Source organism: Staurois parvus, unplaced genomic scaffold, assembly GCF_062004578.1.
Source record: "Staurois parvus isolate SC_StPar_1 unplaced genomic scaffold, SC_StPar_1.0 ptg000061l, whole genome shotgun sequence".
Taxonomy (NCBI): domain Eukaryota; kingdom Metazoa; phylum Chordata; class Amphibia; order Anura; family Ranidae; genus Staurois; species Staurois parvus.
Genome location: NW_028317857.1, coordinates 5,172,888 through 5,187,859, shown reverse-complemented (window position 1 = coordinate 5,187,859; position 14,972 = coordinate 5,172,888). Strand labels below are relative to the sequence as shown.

At 42.3% G+C, this 14,972-nt stretch overlaps 1 protein-coding gene across 10 annotated transcripts in view; it reads left to right on the top strand.

The window, feature by feature from the left end:
- PARD3 (par-3 family cell polarity regulator) overlaps positions 1–6,390 on the top strand; it is an 814,686-nt gene extending 808,296 nt beyond the window's left edge. For all 10 annotated transcript variants that reach the window (XM_089668705.1, XM_089668703.1, XM_089668701.1 and 7 more), the window contains one exon: positions 886–6,390. In XM_089668705.1, the coding sequence (XP_089524831.1) occupies positions 886–1,252 (367 nt within the window). In that variant the 3' untranslated portion in view covers positions 1,253–6,390. The remainder of the gene's footprint in view (positions 1–885) is intronic.
- Positions 6,391–14,972: the final 8,582 nt, after the last annotated feature.

Sequence of the window (14,972 nt, the reverse complement as noted above, 5' to 3'; positions counted from 1 at the left end):
TTTATTCATGTTTTCTGTATGGTTAAAGTGTTTCAAATTTGACAGATTTGTCGATTATTTCTGTAGTAATTTTCTGTGTGTTGGACGGGTGAGATAATGGTATAGGCCACCTAGAGGTTGTGTTCCTGCACTGAGAAAAAGGAACAGCCAAGCACAAATGTGTGGAAATTATTGAATAAGTGTATGTCAGGGCAAAAGAAGTCATATGCTGTACATCTCTGCAATAAATTTCCACATGTTTAATCCCCTCTAAGACCCTGCAAGTGCAGAAAAATATCTGTTGATCTGCCAGAAATGCACTCAACTCCTTATTTCTGTTGTGGGCTGACAACACACAGCATTTTTGTGGACTGAGCGTTTAGTCCTGACCAGCATCTTCTACTTAATGACCAGAACCCTCTGACATAGAGACTTAGCCTAGGGTCATACTGATGCGGTGTGAGATGAATCCGTTTTGCAGTGTGATTTCAGGAGCAGCTCAAGTGCGAGTTGGAACTGGAATCTCCTAGCGCCCAGAGCATGCAGTTTCATTTCAAGTCTGTGGAGCTACAAATCACACTGAACTAAACTCACACAGAACCCTTTTTCAAAACGCATCGATAAAAACTCATGTTCTTTCACTTGTCATGCAATTCCATGCTTTCTGGAATGCATCAGTGTGAACCAGGGCTAAATGTTCTGGAGCTACTTGCTTACCTTGAGATAACACATGAAGTGTGCACAGGACTCGGGATAACTGAATTTTTTTTTTTGCACTTATCAAACAGATATAACAAAATGCTAATATAACATATATTATAAATGCTAAATTTAACAGACCAAAGTTCCCCATAAGGGTTTACCTACACTGCAAAGCTAACAACCCTTTGTTTTATTCATATGCAGGCAAAGTCGCAAAAATCCTAGCTCTGTCTCTCAAGACTCATGGGAACAAGCTTATCCCCCTGGAGAGGGTTTCCAGAGTGCCAAGGAGAATCCTCGATATTCCAGCTACCAGGGCTCAAGGAATGGCTACATGGGTGGACATGGATTTAATGCCAGGGTCATGATGGAAACCCAAGAACTTCTCAGACAGGAACAGAGGCGGAAAGAACAGCAGCTTAAAAAAAAGGTGTCTGAAGGATCAGACAATTATGACTCAAATTACACGCAGTCTAAAGGTCCTTTCCGTCAAGACGTCCCACCATCTCCGTCTCAGGTAGCGCGGCTGAACCGATTGCCGCAAGAACAGGGGAGACCCTTCTACTCCTGAGGAACACTGAACACTATTAAACAATTAAAGGCAATAATTATTTTCATGGAAGACTTTGTATTATTTTTTAAATGGAATGATACTGTGGTACACATCATGCTTCTTTTTAGTGCCTTTTGCAATACGGGCAAAGCAACAATGGACCTCTCTTCTTGTCTCCTTGCCCTCGTCTTCTTGGTCTGAAGTGTTATCTACATGGAAGGATGTTTTATGATAAGACAATCACTGGTGACATTTAATCTTTTCCCCCCGAAGATCATGTCGTTCAGCTGAGTTTCATGAAGAGTCAAGAAATGACTGCCATGCTTTTCGTTTTGTTTTGCCATGTATCTTTTTGTTTATTTTTTACTGACATAATATATTGTGGGAACGGAATGAATTGAGGTTTCTACTCAATGGTTTCTTTTATTTTCTTTTTATACATATGTGGAACAGTTGACTAAAGTATTATTTTCTTGTTATGCAGCCCAAGATCGGTCATTTAATCATTTACACTACTCACTTTGGTTTGTTTTTAAGCAGTTATAAAGCTGATTATGTTTATGTTGTAATTTGTTATGTATCTAAAAGGAAAAAAAATTGTGAGATATTCACTTTTTTACAATTGCCTTTCATCTCAAAGAAATTTGTATAAAGATGTTTGTCCTATCCATGAATATCCTTTAAGTGGTAGGTTGTACATGCCTGGATTTTATGTAAGCATTTTTTTATTTCTGGAATGTATTTAATCATATTCAGATTTCTAAGAATGGTTAGGAATTTGTTGTTATTTTTAAGTTTATCCCTCTTCTACAAGAGTGAAGGCAGGTCATTTGTAAGCTAAACCAGAATTTTTCCTTTTGCATGCTCAAATCATACAAGTGGTAGTAAACGCTCTCTTTTTATTTTTACCTATAGGTAAGCTTATAATAAAGCTCACCTGTAGGTAAAATTAATATCTTCTAAAAGTACACCATTTAGGAGATATTCTAGTGGGTAGCAGCCAGCGACATCACCGGCGCATGCACTATCCCTTCAGAGCTTTGTGCTGCAGCCTTGACTCCCGGATGCATGCGCTGGGAGTGATGTCATAGGGCTTGGCCATTAGAGCAGCCGCAGCCTGTGAACCTGGAAGGAACCGGGTGAAGATGAAAGCCTCTGCAGCGATGACCGCGCACCACTGGAGGGCTTCATTTCAAGGTAAGTCTTTCATAATATGCTAGGATGCAATGCATACTAGCACATTATGCCTTTACCTTGCAGGGAGTGTTTTTTTTTATCAACCTTCACTACTGCTTTAAGGAAATGATTGCCTTCACAACTCTAAGGAAGCCCAAGAACCGTGGCACTCCTGATGCTGAGCTGTGGCTGTAAATGTTCCACCCTTGGGGGGGGGAGGTCCTTCCTTTGCACATTAAACCTCATTCATAAAAGTGTATTTGTACTGATTACCATTATCACCAAGAATGAAAGTAAAAGAAAATCCAAATTTTTGGGTTGTCCCCAGAACACTAATAGTAGCAAAATCGGCCAATGGGGACTCTTGTTTTGGTGACTATGGTGAAAACCAGGGATTCCCTCACTTTAGAGGGATTTCCTCTCACTTTCTGTTTTGACTATGGGACAGGGAGTGAAGGGAAATCTCCCCAATGGGACACAGATGGCAAAAGCAAACATTACAGGGGTTGTAACCTTTCCTTACTGTATCCAAAAAAAAAATAATTTTGCCATGAGTTCTACTTTAAGACTCCCACAATATTAAACTTGGGATAACATGGTTAAGTGAGATGTCATTGAAGTGCGTTTCCTCTGTGATGCTGTCACCAGCATATGGAGCCAACGAAACTGAGATACCCTCCTGTCTAACACTTTCCAGCTATCAAGGTGGTACAAGACCCAACATGGCAGATCTTGTCAGCTGGTTCCCAAGACAAATATCCTAGTGATTTGATAAACGGTGGCCTGATTAATGTGGATAGTACGTATAAATTGGCTGCTGACCTCATGTATAGTAGATGGGAGTCAAGTATTGTCAAAACAGATGGCGAGAAAGGTTTGAACAAAGGGGTAAAAAAAAAAAAAGAAATCCAACTGAGTGACACATTACCTGGATCCAGAGAACATTTGCTTTGTGCTTCCATTTACTCCATAGGATGTAATCCTAATATGGAGGAATCTGTTACACGTTTTAGAAAATCTTGGCACATAATTGAAATACCACTGTAAGTCGAAGCTCTCGTGATCTGATAACAAGAATTCCCCATTCAGGTTATAATGTGCAAAAGCTGCCATCACTAGACCTTCTTGTATAGTAATTCCCATAGGTGGTTGTGATCTTTCTGCCACATCTCTGAAGGCCATTTATATCGTGAAACATTCATCTCATATTATCACATTTCTTAATCTGTTATAGCAGTAATCTGTTGCTGCAGGGAGTCACTGGACTCTGTCCTGACCTCCATACCAAAAAGTAATGTTACACTCCCAGTGTAAACGCTATGTGGAAGCCTTGTGTTTACAATGATCTGCTAGAAGAGCTTCTATTGAGCGCTCTCAAGTCTCGGTTCTGATTATTCCTGGGTTTAGTGTTGGATGCTAGTTGACGCTCACAGCCAGTTATTCAAGCTTAACCTGTGCTTGGATCCTCTAGAACCTCTGATTTCCAATGCCATTTAAACCAGTACTGGGATATAGCTAAGGTCCCAGTACTATTTTAAAAGTCAGTTGGACAAGAAAGTATTTTCCTAATGGCTCATTTACACATGTAGTGCCCTTTGAAGACCGGTCTGTGTTCAAATTACTGTTCAGAGGTCATATGACAGACAGTGAGGAGGCATTCTATTGCCCCCTCTTCACTTGTTTTACCCCACCAGCATGCTGCAACTGTCCCCATTCAGTTGAATCGGTTGCATTCAGTGGGCAGTACTGCCTGCCGAATGCAACAGTAGGCATAATTTGTGTTGTGCTGTGATGTAAAGCATTGCATCCACAACGTACGCACACCCTCCTCCCCTCCACTGCCATTGTAGTTTAAAGGATAAATTCATCTTTGGGACATGTTCCACCTGTTTTTAGGGTGGAACATTTAACATGTTCCAGCATCTGCACCCCAAACCCCTTATCCCCTCTCCATGTGACAGCGGGTTGGGGCTCTTCTCCCCACACCCGCTGTCACAATTTAAAAACAGCATGGCCATGGGGGGTTTCTGTCCACACGGCCGCCTCATTCATTTACTGTTTCCTGTGAATGAATAGCCTACAAGTATCATCAGCCATAGCTTGTAGTTCTCAATGAACTACAAGGGCGCTGGTGAGCACGTTGTGGTAGTTCATTTATCTTTGTGCTCTCAGGTAACTGCCTGCCCGTACAGGAGGTATGGGTAGACCACTATCCTGAGAGTCTGCAGGAGCCTGAGATTGCACCCACGATCTGCTGATTGCAGGCCCCTTAGAAAAGAAACAATAAATGCACATTATTTTACCTGCAAAAAAAGTGAATTTATGATTTATTTATTTTCAAAAGGTGAACTTAGCCATTATGAGGGAGCAGTCAACCACAAATTCAAACCAGGTCTTAACTTTGTTCAGCTTTGTCACATGATGTTTGGGGTATCTGAGTACCACCTTTGCTTGTAACATTGAAGATGAACTCCATGCAAACAGCTCAGTACACATAAGGTAGTTCTTTTACCTGCCAAAAAATTTGTAATTCTGTCCATCAAATCTCAGCACATTTCTATCTGGCAGGGCAGGAGACATGATTTTTCATTACTTCAGTTAAGTAATACCACTACGTCTTGTCCCTGCTCCAGTCTGTAACTGGATGGCCAAAGAGAATCAGCAAATCAGTGAGCTCATCTCTGTGTCACTCTGACTTTCCCCTATCAGTATACTCCACGTTAGCACATGAGCACTGCAGCACAAATGACTGGATCCATTTACTGCTTCGTCCTCTACAAGTCTGAGCTCTACTGTACAGTGCATTGCAGGAGGCTGATAACAGGCCAAATTCCGGTGCCTGCACTTTTTCCATTTATAATATAATGCTATAATATCAATAGAGAGCTGTATTAGGTTGTGTCTTTTATATCTGCCTGGGGTTCAGCTTTAATGCTTCAACTATTCTTGGTAATGCTGTTGTGCACAGTTCTGCCCTTTCTGATGTCGTAACTGAAGGTCATAATATACACCCAGACATCTGTCATTCTAGGTCCCATATATTCCTGTGGACTGTTATCCTAAACCCTGACCTGGTGATCACCAACTGTAATGAGAACATGGGCCACCAGTGGCACATATTCCACGCATGGTGAAACACTGCTTGATGGGCTTCCCTAAATGTTGCAGATGTGCAGATAGGTCTGAATGTGGCTGCATCCAATTGGCAGGCAAAATATTTCAGTGCAGAGCTGTGTTCCTGTCCGTTGTCATCTGAGATGTCCAATCCTTATTTAATCCTAAGACTTTCCATAACTAAGCCTGTTTTTTTTTGTTTTTTGTTTTTTTTTCTATACTGTTAAGAAGTCAAGTCATTCTGTTGGTCTTATTGACATGAAATCTGTTACATAAGTCTTTAGATGTGTTATCACCACTTAATAAAGTGCCTATCGATTCTCTTCTGACCATGAAGACTAAGCTGAACATATCATGTTGAAAGAGTGGGGGAGAAACTTCAAAAAGAAAAAAAAAAAATCACAGTATGTGATAAAAAAAAAAAAGAAGGGCTTAAATATTAACATGTTGCATAGAGCGGCATTGTGTACAACCAATCAGATGTCTGCTTTCAGCAACAGAATGTGGACACTTAGTTAAAGCTGGTTTCTCATTGGTTGCTGTGGATTAGTGCACATCACCACTCTGCCATATGCTAATAAATAAGCCTGATTATTGTTTTCCTTTTTTTTTTTGTCTACTGGCACACTTTATCACAAGTTTGTTTTTATACAAAAAAAAGTTTGTGACGCTGTCAAGCACATGTATCTTGTCTTTTAAAGATGTTTTTGTTATTAATGTACTACAGTGTTGAGATGATTACTAATGTAAGCACAGTGATATGGGATGACAAAGGCTCTTTTTTTAAACTAGTATATAGAAAAAGAGCTCATTTCGCCTTATACTTGTAAATAAATCATTAGAATAAAATACATTTCTTGTCTCAATGTTTAAGAACTTCGTCTTGATATGCCTTACCTACTGTGATCTGCTGTTTTTAATGTTTTAAATAGAGATGATGTTCGGGTTCGCTGCTACTGTGGGTTCAAGGCCAGTTCTGCAGTTTTAGATTTGTTTTGGAAAGATTATGTGCAGATTTACCCAGGAGGATTTTTTTTAAGGCTGTTTTCTTTTAAAGTGATGTTAAAGGCTATTTTTCTCTTTAATAACAAACATGTGATACTTACCTGCTCTGTGCAAAGTCATTGCACAGAGCATCCCGAAGCTCCTCTTTTGCGGTCCCCTGCTGTCACTCTTAGTTCCTCCTCTTCTCCATTCACCACCATAGGAAGCCGTTTCCTTTTGGGGGGTGCACATGTGGTCTCGCTCCCGAACCAGGCTGTGTGCTTCTATAAACAAACACAGTGTGGCTTAGCCCAGCCCCCTGCTCTCTGCTCACAGGATTTGATTGACAGCCAGTGGCACCCACTGCTGCCACTCTGTTTTGTGAATGCAAGGGAAGCGGAGAGAGCCACTGCAGATGGGCACAGCACTGGATTGATTGAGGACTCAGGTATTTATTGGGGGTGGGGTGAGAGGCGATGCAAATACTGGGGCACTTTTTTTTATCTCAATGCTTCTTATTTCATTCATTGAAGTCGATTTACTAAAGGCAAATGTGCTGTTCATTTAGAAAGGGTAGTTGCACTTTTTGAGGAAATGCTCCCTGGAGCTTCGTAAATGAGGTGAAGCTCTTCTAACTCATCCTCCAATCATGCGCAAGCAAAAATTCTGCTTTTTTTTATTTTCTGTGTATGTAATTAGGTCTTTTTTGGAAAGTGAAACTTCACATTTACTTGGCTCTGGGGACAAAGTGTTTCCTTCCATATTGTCTACCTTGTGTGAATATTCTCTTTATATAGATACAGTACAATAATACTGAGAGTATAGACAGCCAAAATATACTCCATCTTTTAGAAGCACACTTTGCCGCTATGTTTTTTAACTCAGTGGTTTTTTTCTTGTTTTTGGCGCTCCTTATCATTTACTAGGCTCTTGTACTCCTAGCTCTGCTTCCAACAATAACACAATCTAGCTCCATCGCGGGGAGATCAGTGAGGAGTTGCAGCATTACAAAGACAAGTGAGTCATACATGTAACAGCCAGAACATGTGAGCAACTGTGAACTGCTCTGGGATCACATGCAGCCTGTTTATTCTGAGACTTCTTCCTTAGGCTAGATCTTGACCAATGAACGGCAAAAAAAAAAAAAAACTGATGTGGCATATACTTGTGCAGTGAGGATGTTTGACCATATCCAACATGTCCACATGACATTCAAAGTCCTTGTGTTGACAGTATCCATTTGAGACCCTTCTGAGATCAATCAGAATTCATTGAGAGGTGCATGTAATCTGCAGCTGATCATCTTTTGACCTGCATTCCCATAGACTTGTACATAAATGCAAAACCTACTGGAAGCAAACAAAAACCCATTGACATGGGTCCATACAAAATGGAAGTCATCACCCAAACTTTAAGAAAGGTATGTAACTCAAACCAGGATTTCATTTTTTTGGACAATGCCTCAATTTCTCTAGTCAAACCAACCTCCATAGGCTAATTCTACATTGAAGGGGGTACAATAAACATTACTTTAACTATAGGAACATAGGCCATGACACAAGTGCTAAACAAAATGTCTTTCAATATGTTTTTTTTTTAAGCTGAATTCCAGATAAATGGAGTAAATATTGTTCATATATTGGAGCTGCCAAATTGTGTGTTTCTGTCCATCTTGTCCTTAGATTTACACAGCTCTGCCACACAGTGCAGCCTAGTCTGGCAGGGCAGGAGACCTGATTTTAAACTGCTGCTGTTCAGAAGCACTTTCAAGTGTTCCCCCTTCCCAAGCCTGTGGTTGTAAAGTGAAATGAGAAACCACAAACTGAGCAGCTCATCCATTGGTCACTCTGATCTCTCCTCCTATCAGCAAGCCCATTCCCTACCCCAGTATGAGTGCTGCTGTACAATCAAATTCATGTACTTACACTGCTTGCATTTAGGAAAATACAGCTTTACCATAACGCTGGGCTACACATTTAGACTAACTTAGAAAATAATTATTGGAATGGAAAGAAAAGGCTTTGTCATCACTAAATACAAATGCAGTTCATGTTTTGTATTGTGTGGGTGTGCAACTAGTGTGGAAATGTTTTAGGGAACATACTGGGAAAGAGAGTGCAGAGTTTCACAGATATTCACTGACAATTGGCAGAGATGAAGGAAACAAAAGTACAATCGAAGGACCTTGAAAAGGGAAAGGAAAGAGGGATGTCTGCTCAGTTAGGTCTGGATTTTTTTTCTTTCTTTCAATAACAATTGAACAAAATGAAATAGCATTTTCCTTGGTTGCTTTTCTCAAACAAACTAATTTCTAAATAAATCATTCTAAAATGTTTGCACACTTTTTATAAACTTCATTGTCTACCAAATAAGTGCATTATTTTCAGTGAATTTTCACCTTCTGTACAAAAAAAGCCTTCAAACTGCAGGTTAAATGGGATGTTTTCACTGACATTTTAATTTCAGATGCTTCCAGCAATTTATCAAGTCTGTAAAATAGTAATTTCTCTATTGATTATGCTAATTTTGCTGAACTTGACATTCCTTGTGGTTTTTACTGCTGATTGTTAAAGCGGAGTTCCACCTGAGAAAAAAAAATAAGTCAGCAGCTACAAAAGCTGTAGCTGCTGACTTTTAAAATACAGCCACTTACCTGTTCCTCGCTCCAGCGGTATCCTCACCACGACTGGTTTCACTGGCTGTCTTCTCTCCCTGGCGCCGGAATCTTCACTATGGGCACCAGGCTGTGACAGCTTGCGGCTTCACATCCGGGTGCCCACTGCGCATGCACGAGAAGCTCTGTGCTTTGTTAGTGGCCCCGTAGTCTTCTGGGACCTGTCATGTGTCCCAGAAGACTACGGGGAGGAAGGGGGGAGGACAACTTCTGCTTCCGATCGCCTAGGCTAGTGGGAGCGGGTACCTGTCAAATTCGGGTACCCGCTCCCCAAAGGTACCAATCCTTAATGGGGAGTGGGGGACAAAGGCTTAAAGCAGAGCTTCCCCTTTTGGGTGGAGCTGCGCTTTAAATACTCATCGAAGTGTATTTATATTTCTTACATGTTCCCATTCACATTGCATGACTTAAAAATTGCAGTTTACCTTTTTGAGATACTTTCTTCTGGACCCTCCAGCAAGGAAAACTCCTGCATAGTTCTCTTTGTTTATGAAGGGGCTAGGCAGCTGTGTGCCATAATTAACCCGTCTCTACTGGGTAGGTAAATCTTCATTATCGAGTGTAACTAGGTTTGAGCTCTGTCTGCTTTAACAAAAGGTGAAAGGTGTAGAGGCTTGGCTTCTTGCACTGTAATGAGGACAGACTCACTCCGACGTTGTTAAAAAAAAAAATGTAGTTATGACACTCTTACTGAGAAACATCCAAAAAGTAGAAAAAAAAAAATTAGGCATGTTGTGTGAATAAGAACACATAAACGTATAGTGGAGTTTTCCCAAATTTGCCTGCAAAAGTGGAAATACAGTAAGTTGTTTCTCCCCCAGATTGAACTGCCTGGCGCTATTCACATTAAGTATTCATTTTAAAGGATAAGTTCACCATTGAGAAAAAGAAATAAATGCTAACTTTTTTGCAGGTTAAAAAATATGCATTTACTATTTTTTTGGTTGCAAGGGTCCTGCAACCAAAAAATATATCTTCTTGCCTGTACATCCCAAATGACAAGCCGATACGTTCTGACAGGAAGAATGAATGAACTACCACGGCGCTCATAGCACTGGGGTATTTAATTGAGATCTACAAACCAACAGCCGCTAAGGGTGTTGGAACTTGTAGTTTTCTCATTCATAGAGGACTATGAATGAGTGATGCGGCCGGATAGGGGGAGAAGACTCTGTCAAAGCAGAGCTGGTCAATTCATGGGCAGCACAGTGGCTAAGTGGTTAGCACTTCCACCTGGCAGTACTAGAGTCACTGGTTCGATTCCCAACCATGGCACCACCTGCCTGGAGTTTGCATCTTCTCCCTGTGCCTGCATGGGTTTCCTCCAGGTACTCTGGTTTCCTCCCACACGCCAAAGACATGCTGGTAGGTTAATTGGATCCTGTCTAAATTGGCGTGTGTGATGGAAGCGTAGGCGGGACAGAACGCACACGGAGGATGATAAACACACAAAGTTTTATTGAAATAGGAGAGACAATCAGGGTAACAAGGGTAACGTCTGGGTACCCCAAAAGGGGGGAAGAGGGGGAGGAGTCCAAACAGTAATAATCCAGCTCAGGATAGGGCAATTCAGGTAGCGATGGTCCGAGCACTCAGTGGGGCAGTCCAGGTAGCTACGATAATCCAGGCTCGCAATAGGGCAGTCCAGGAGAGTATTAATCCAGGTGTTCAAGGGGGCAGTCCAGGCCAGGGAGAATATGGGTGTACAATGGGGCAGTCCAGACAGGGAAAATATGGGCATTCAATGGGGAGTCCAGACAAGGGCAATATGGAGATTCAATGGGGCTGTCCAGGCAGGGAAAATATGGACACTCACGGTTTCAGGGGTGGCAGGAGACAGGAACCCGTACAGCACTCAGCTTACCAGGGACAAGGCGGTCAACAGGCAGGGGTAGCTTCCCAGGGACACAGCGGTCAGCAGGCAGGGGTAGCTTCCCAGGGACACAGCGGTCAGCAGGCAGGGGTAGCTTCCCAGGGACACAGCGGTCAGCAGGCAGGGGTAGCTTCCCAGGGACACAGCGGTCAGCAGACAAGGGTAGCTTCCCAGGCACACAGCGGTCAGCAGGCAGGGGTAACTTCCCAGCGACACAGCGATCAGTGGACACTCAGTGGGGTCTGGCCTCACCTCAGACCTTACACAGCTGTTCTCTTCTTGAGCAGGAGACCAACAGGCAGCCAGGTCCTGCTTTTGTCTTCTTATTACCGGAGCAGGACGCTTCCTGGTTGCACCGACAACGGCCAGCCCTGCGTCGGGTTACCGGGGCAACGAGGCACACCCCCTCACTCCGTGCAGAGACACCCCGGTGGCCAGCACGTGAAGAATCCACATGCAGGCACAGCGGGGTGTCAGCCGAGGAGAGGTGCTAACCGCACCAAAGGGGGCAGGTTCCTGGCGTCCGGCACAGCCTTTGCTGTAGGCTTGTACTGGACTTAGGGACCTGTAAGGGGAAGGGAGGGGGGAGGATGAAGAAGAGCGAGGCGGGAGCAGTGACAGAAGGGGGGAGGAGGAAGGAGAGCGAGGGGGAGACCATGACAATGTGTAAAGCGCTACGTAAATTGATGGCGCTATAGAATTACCTGAAATAAATAAATAATTCTTAACATGTTACGTTCCCTGAATATGGATGTAACGTGTTATGAAAGGTGTACTCATCCTTTAAAGCTTGGAAGATTACGTGCAGCTTAATGTTGTGCTGGTTAGAGCTTACAATGTGAAAGAGGAGGGTCAAGTAATACAAAAGGTAATAACTGTGTGGGGATGAACTGATGAAGAAGGTAAAAGTACAGTTGTTAGGTGGGGGCAGGATAGGCTTCTCTGAAGAGAAGGAATCAGGAATTGCCTAAAAAGTGGACAGTGTAGGAGATAGCCAGATTGGGGTGGGGAGTTCCAGAGGATGGGAGAGGCTCAGGAGAAATCATGGAGGCAAGCATGGGAGGAGGTGACAAGTGAGCTAGAGAGCAGGAAGTCTTGAAAGGAACTCAAATGTTCAAAGTGAAAATAAAAAATACAGAAAGAACCGGGTGCACGTCCTACTCTCAATTGGATATGGCAAATTATATTGTAACTCAGTGGAAGCTGCTCCTAAAACTCATATAACCTTTATCAGAAGTTAGAAAGCACACCATGATAGGAGTGTTTATCCCAACTGATAGTGAATAGCCATCAGAGGCCAGAGATGGGAAGGGAACAGAAAACAGTCACAGTTTTGTTACCATATGCAAAAAAGCAGCTGTTTACATTAGAAGGCTCCAGACCAGCAGAGTACAGTGGTAGACGGTACAGATGCACTTGAACCACAAGACCCAACAGATGGAACAAGTGGTGGATGGCCCTGGGCAAACATAGATGACTCAAGCCCCCCCCCCCCCCAATGTTGTGGGTGATGATGATAGATGCCAGGTGACTCCCAGGTAGATGGGGAGAATCAAAGGTATCCAGTGGTGATGTTGGGAGACTGGCAGAAGTGCTCCAAGGGACTCCACTGGTATGGGCATACACTGGATGTGTACAAGCTGCTCCAGAAACTGCTGGGAACCAAGGAATGGAGATAAAAGCTGCCAGTTCGCTGAGACCAATAGACTATATGTTTCTGGGCACACCCCTTCATCAGGTCACACAATGTGACAAAAGTGGCAGTGTTGACATGAAAGTGATGTTATACATACATTACTGGGTCACAGCAAGAAGGGCACCCTCCATGTTGGCTTGTGCCTGGGGATGGGCCAGCAAAGCCTGGAATGGCAAAAGCATGTGTATGAAGGGGATGGGGGGCTGTTGAAGCAATCGGGATGCTGCTTCCACGGGACAGTTTTAGACACAATCCCCGTGGCTGCAGTCACTAGATTGTGTGTAAAACCCCCCACTGTACAGACCTGGCAGCAAAAGGGTTAAACACCACTGGGTTATTTATTTTTTTGGAATATAAATGCAAAAATACTGGAAGTTTTAGAAAAAAAAAAACTTATACAATTTTGCAAATTTATAGTCTTGCTTCAGAAATTTAGGCCAAAATGTATTCTGCTACATTTATTTGGTAAAATGAACCCAAGTCAGTGTAGATTATTTAGTCTGTAGGAAAGTTATAACGTCTACAAACTATGGGATATATATCTGGAAATTCATCAATCCTGATGTACTGATGGCCGATCTCATTTCATGAGGCCCTAAAATCCCTGGACAGTACAAATACCCCCCAAATGACTCTTTTTTTGGAAAATGGTCCTGAGGTATTTAGTAAGAGACATGGTGACCTTTTTGAAGTTTTGTCACAATTTTTTGGAAAATGAAGAAATTAAGAGAGAAGTTTGGGTTTGTTTTTTTTTTTCCCAAATTATAGTTACCTAGGTGGATCCAGCATCGGTCTGATGTTGCATCTGTCCCCCGCCAGTTCTAAGTGTGAGAACTTAGTGATTACACAACCACGGATTGCTGAGTTCTTACCGCTGTGGTGAGCAGAGAGCAGTGCTCTGCCCCCCACCCCACATTCACTGGAGCACTGGGCTGTGGAGGGGGAGGGAGCAGCTGGCTCAGACTCTCAGCAGATTGCTGAGAGGCTGATCCAGATGCTGCTCCAGATTCTGGGGTGGATCCTAAATTGAAAGTCGGGATCTTTCCCCAGCCTGGACTAGCTGAGTGACATCAGCCGACAGCTGGCTTCAGCCCACTGTCAGCTGAAAACAGGTCGCATTAGTGGAGATCAAACTACACTTTTGTGATCCACAGGAGAAGTACATTTTTTTCCCACAATTTCTTTGTTTACATACTGTCATCAGAGCAGTACAGCGTCATCTTATGACTGGTGTGGTGGTGATCAGGGATAATGACTGGTAACAGTATGTAAAAAAATTAATAATATTCATCATTTGTTTTACATTTTTAATAATTTTACTTTTTTTTTTAATGTTTTTCTTTTTTTTTCTTTTACAGATTTTTAAATGTTTTTTTTTTTATAATTTGTTTTGCATACTGTAACCAGAGTCACAAAATGATTGGGATTTTTTTTTTTTGCATTATGATTGCTTATAACAGTGATGAATGTTATAAGAACTAATTTTTATTAATGGCATCCATTCATTGGTATTGAGTACTATTGTGATAGCTGTGATTGGCTCTTTCTGTATCATGTGATCACTGTGACCAATCACAAAGATCGTCACAATATTACACAATAAATGAAAGCCATATATTGTGTTCTACTGTCGTGAGATCGCTGTGATTGGTCACGATGATCACATGGTACTGGGGCTGGCCTGGTACAATGATCAGTCTTCAGCTGTGTTTGGTGGACACAGCGGGTAACATCATACTGCAGCTTGACCACTAGGGTGCGTGGGAGAGGAGGACATCATACGATGTCCTACCAGAATAACAGTGCTATAGGCTGGACGGGAGGCAGTTAAGTAAGTGTCAAAAGGTACCCATTGATCCTACTAGAAATCCAGTGAGCTCATTATGGTGAGTGAGAGTTGTCACCCTGGGACAGGAAGTGTTTTATTGGTAGGATCACCAGCTGATAGTAAAGGAATAAATGTTTGTGAAAAAATTAATGCAACCACCACATCTAAGAAGTGGTAAGCTGCATTATAATACATTGTTTGCTCTTTGGTTTAAGTAAACTTTATTATTGAACTATCTTTTCACACTGTTTAGGTGAAATAACTATTGGGGAGGATAAGACATTTGTCTCTGTATGTGAAGTATTGATCTGCTGTGAACATATCAGTAACTTCTAATCACATTTCTGCAATCTAAAAAATACATGTAAGCCAGAGTATTGGCTAGCTCTGAAG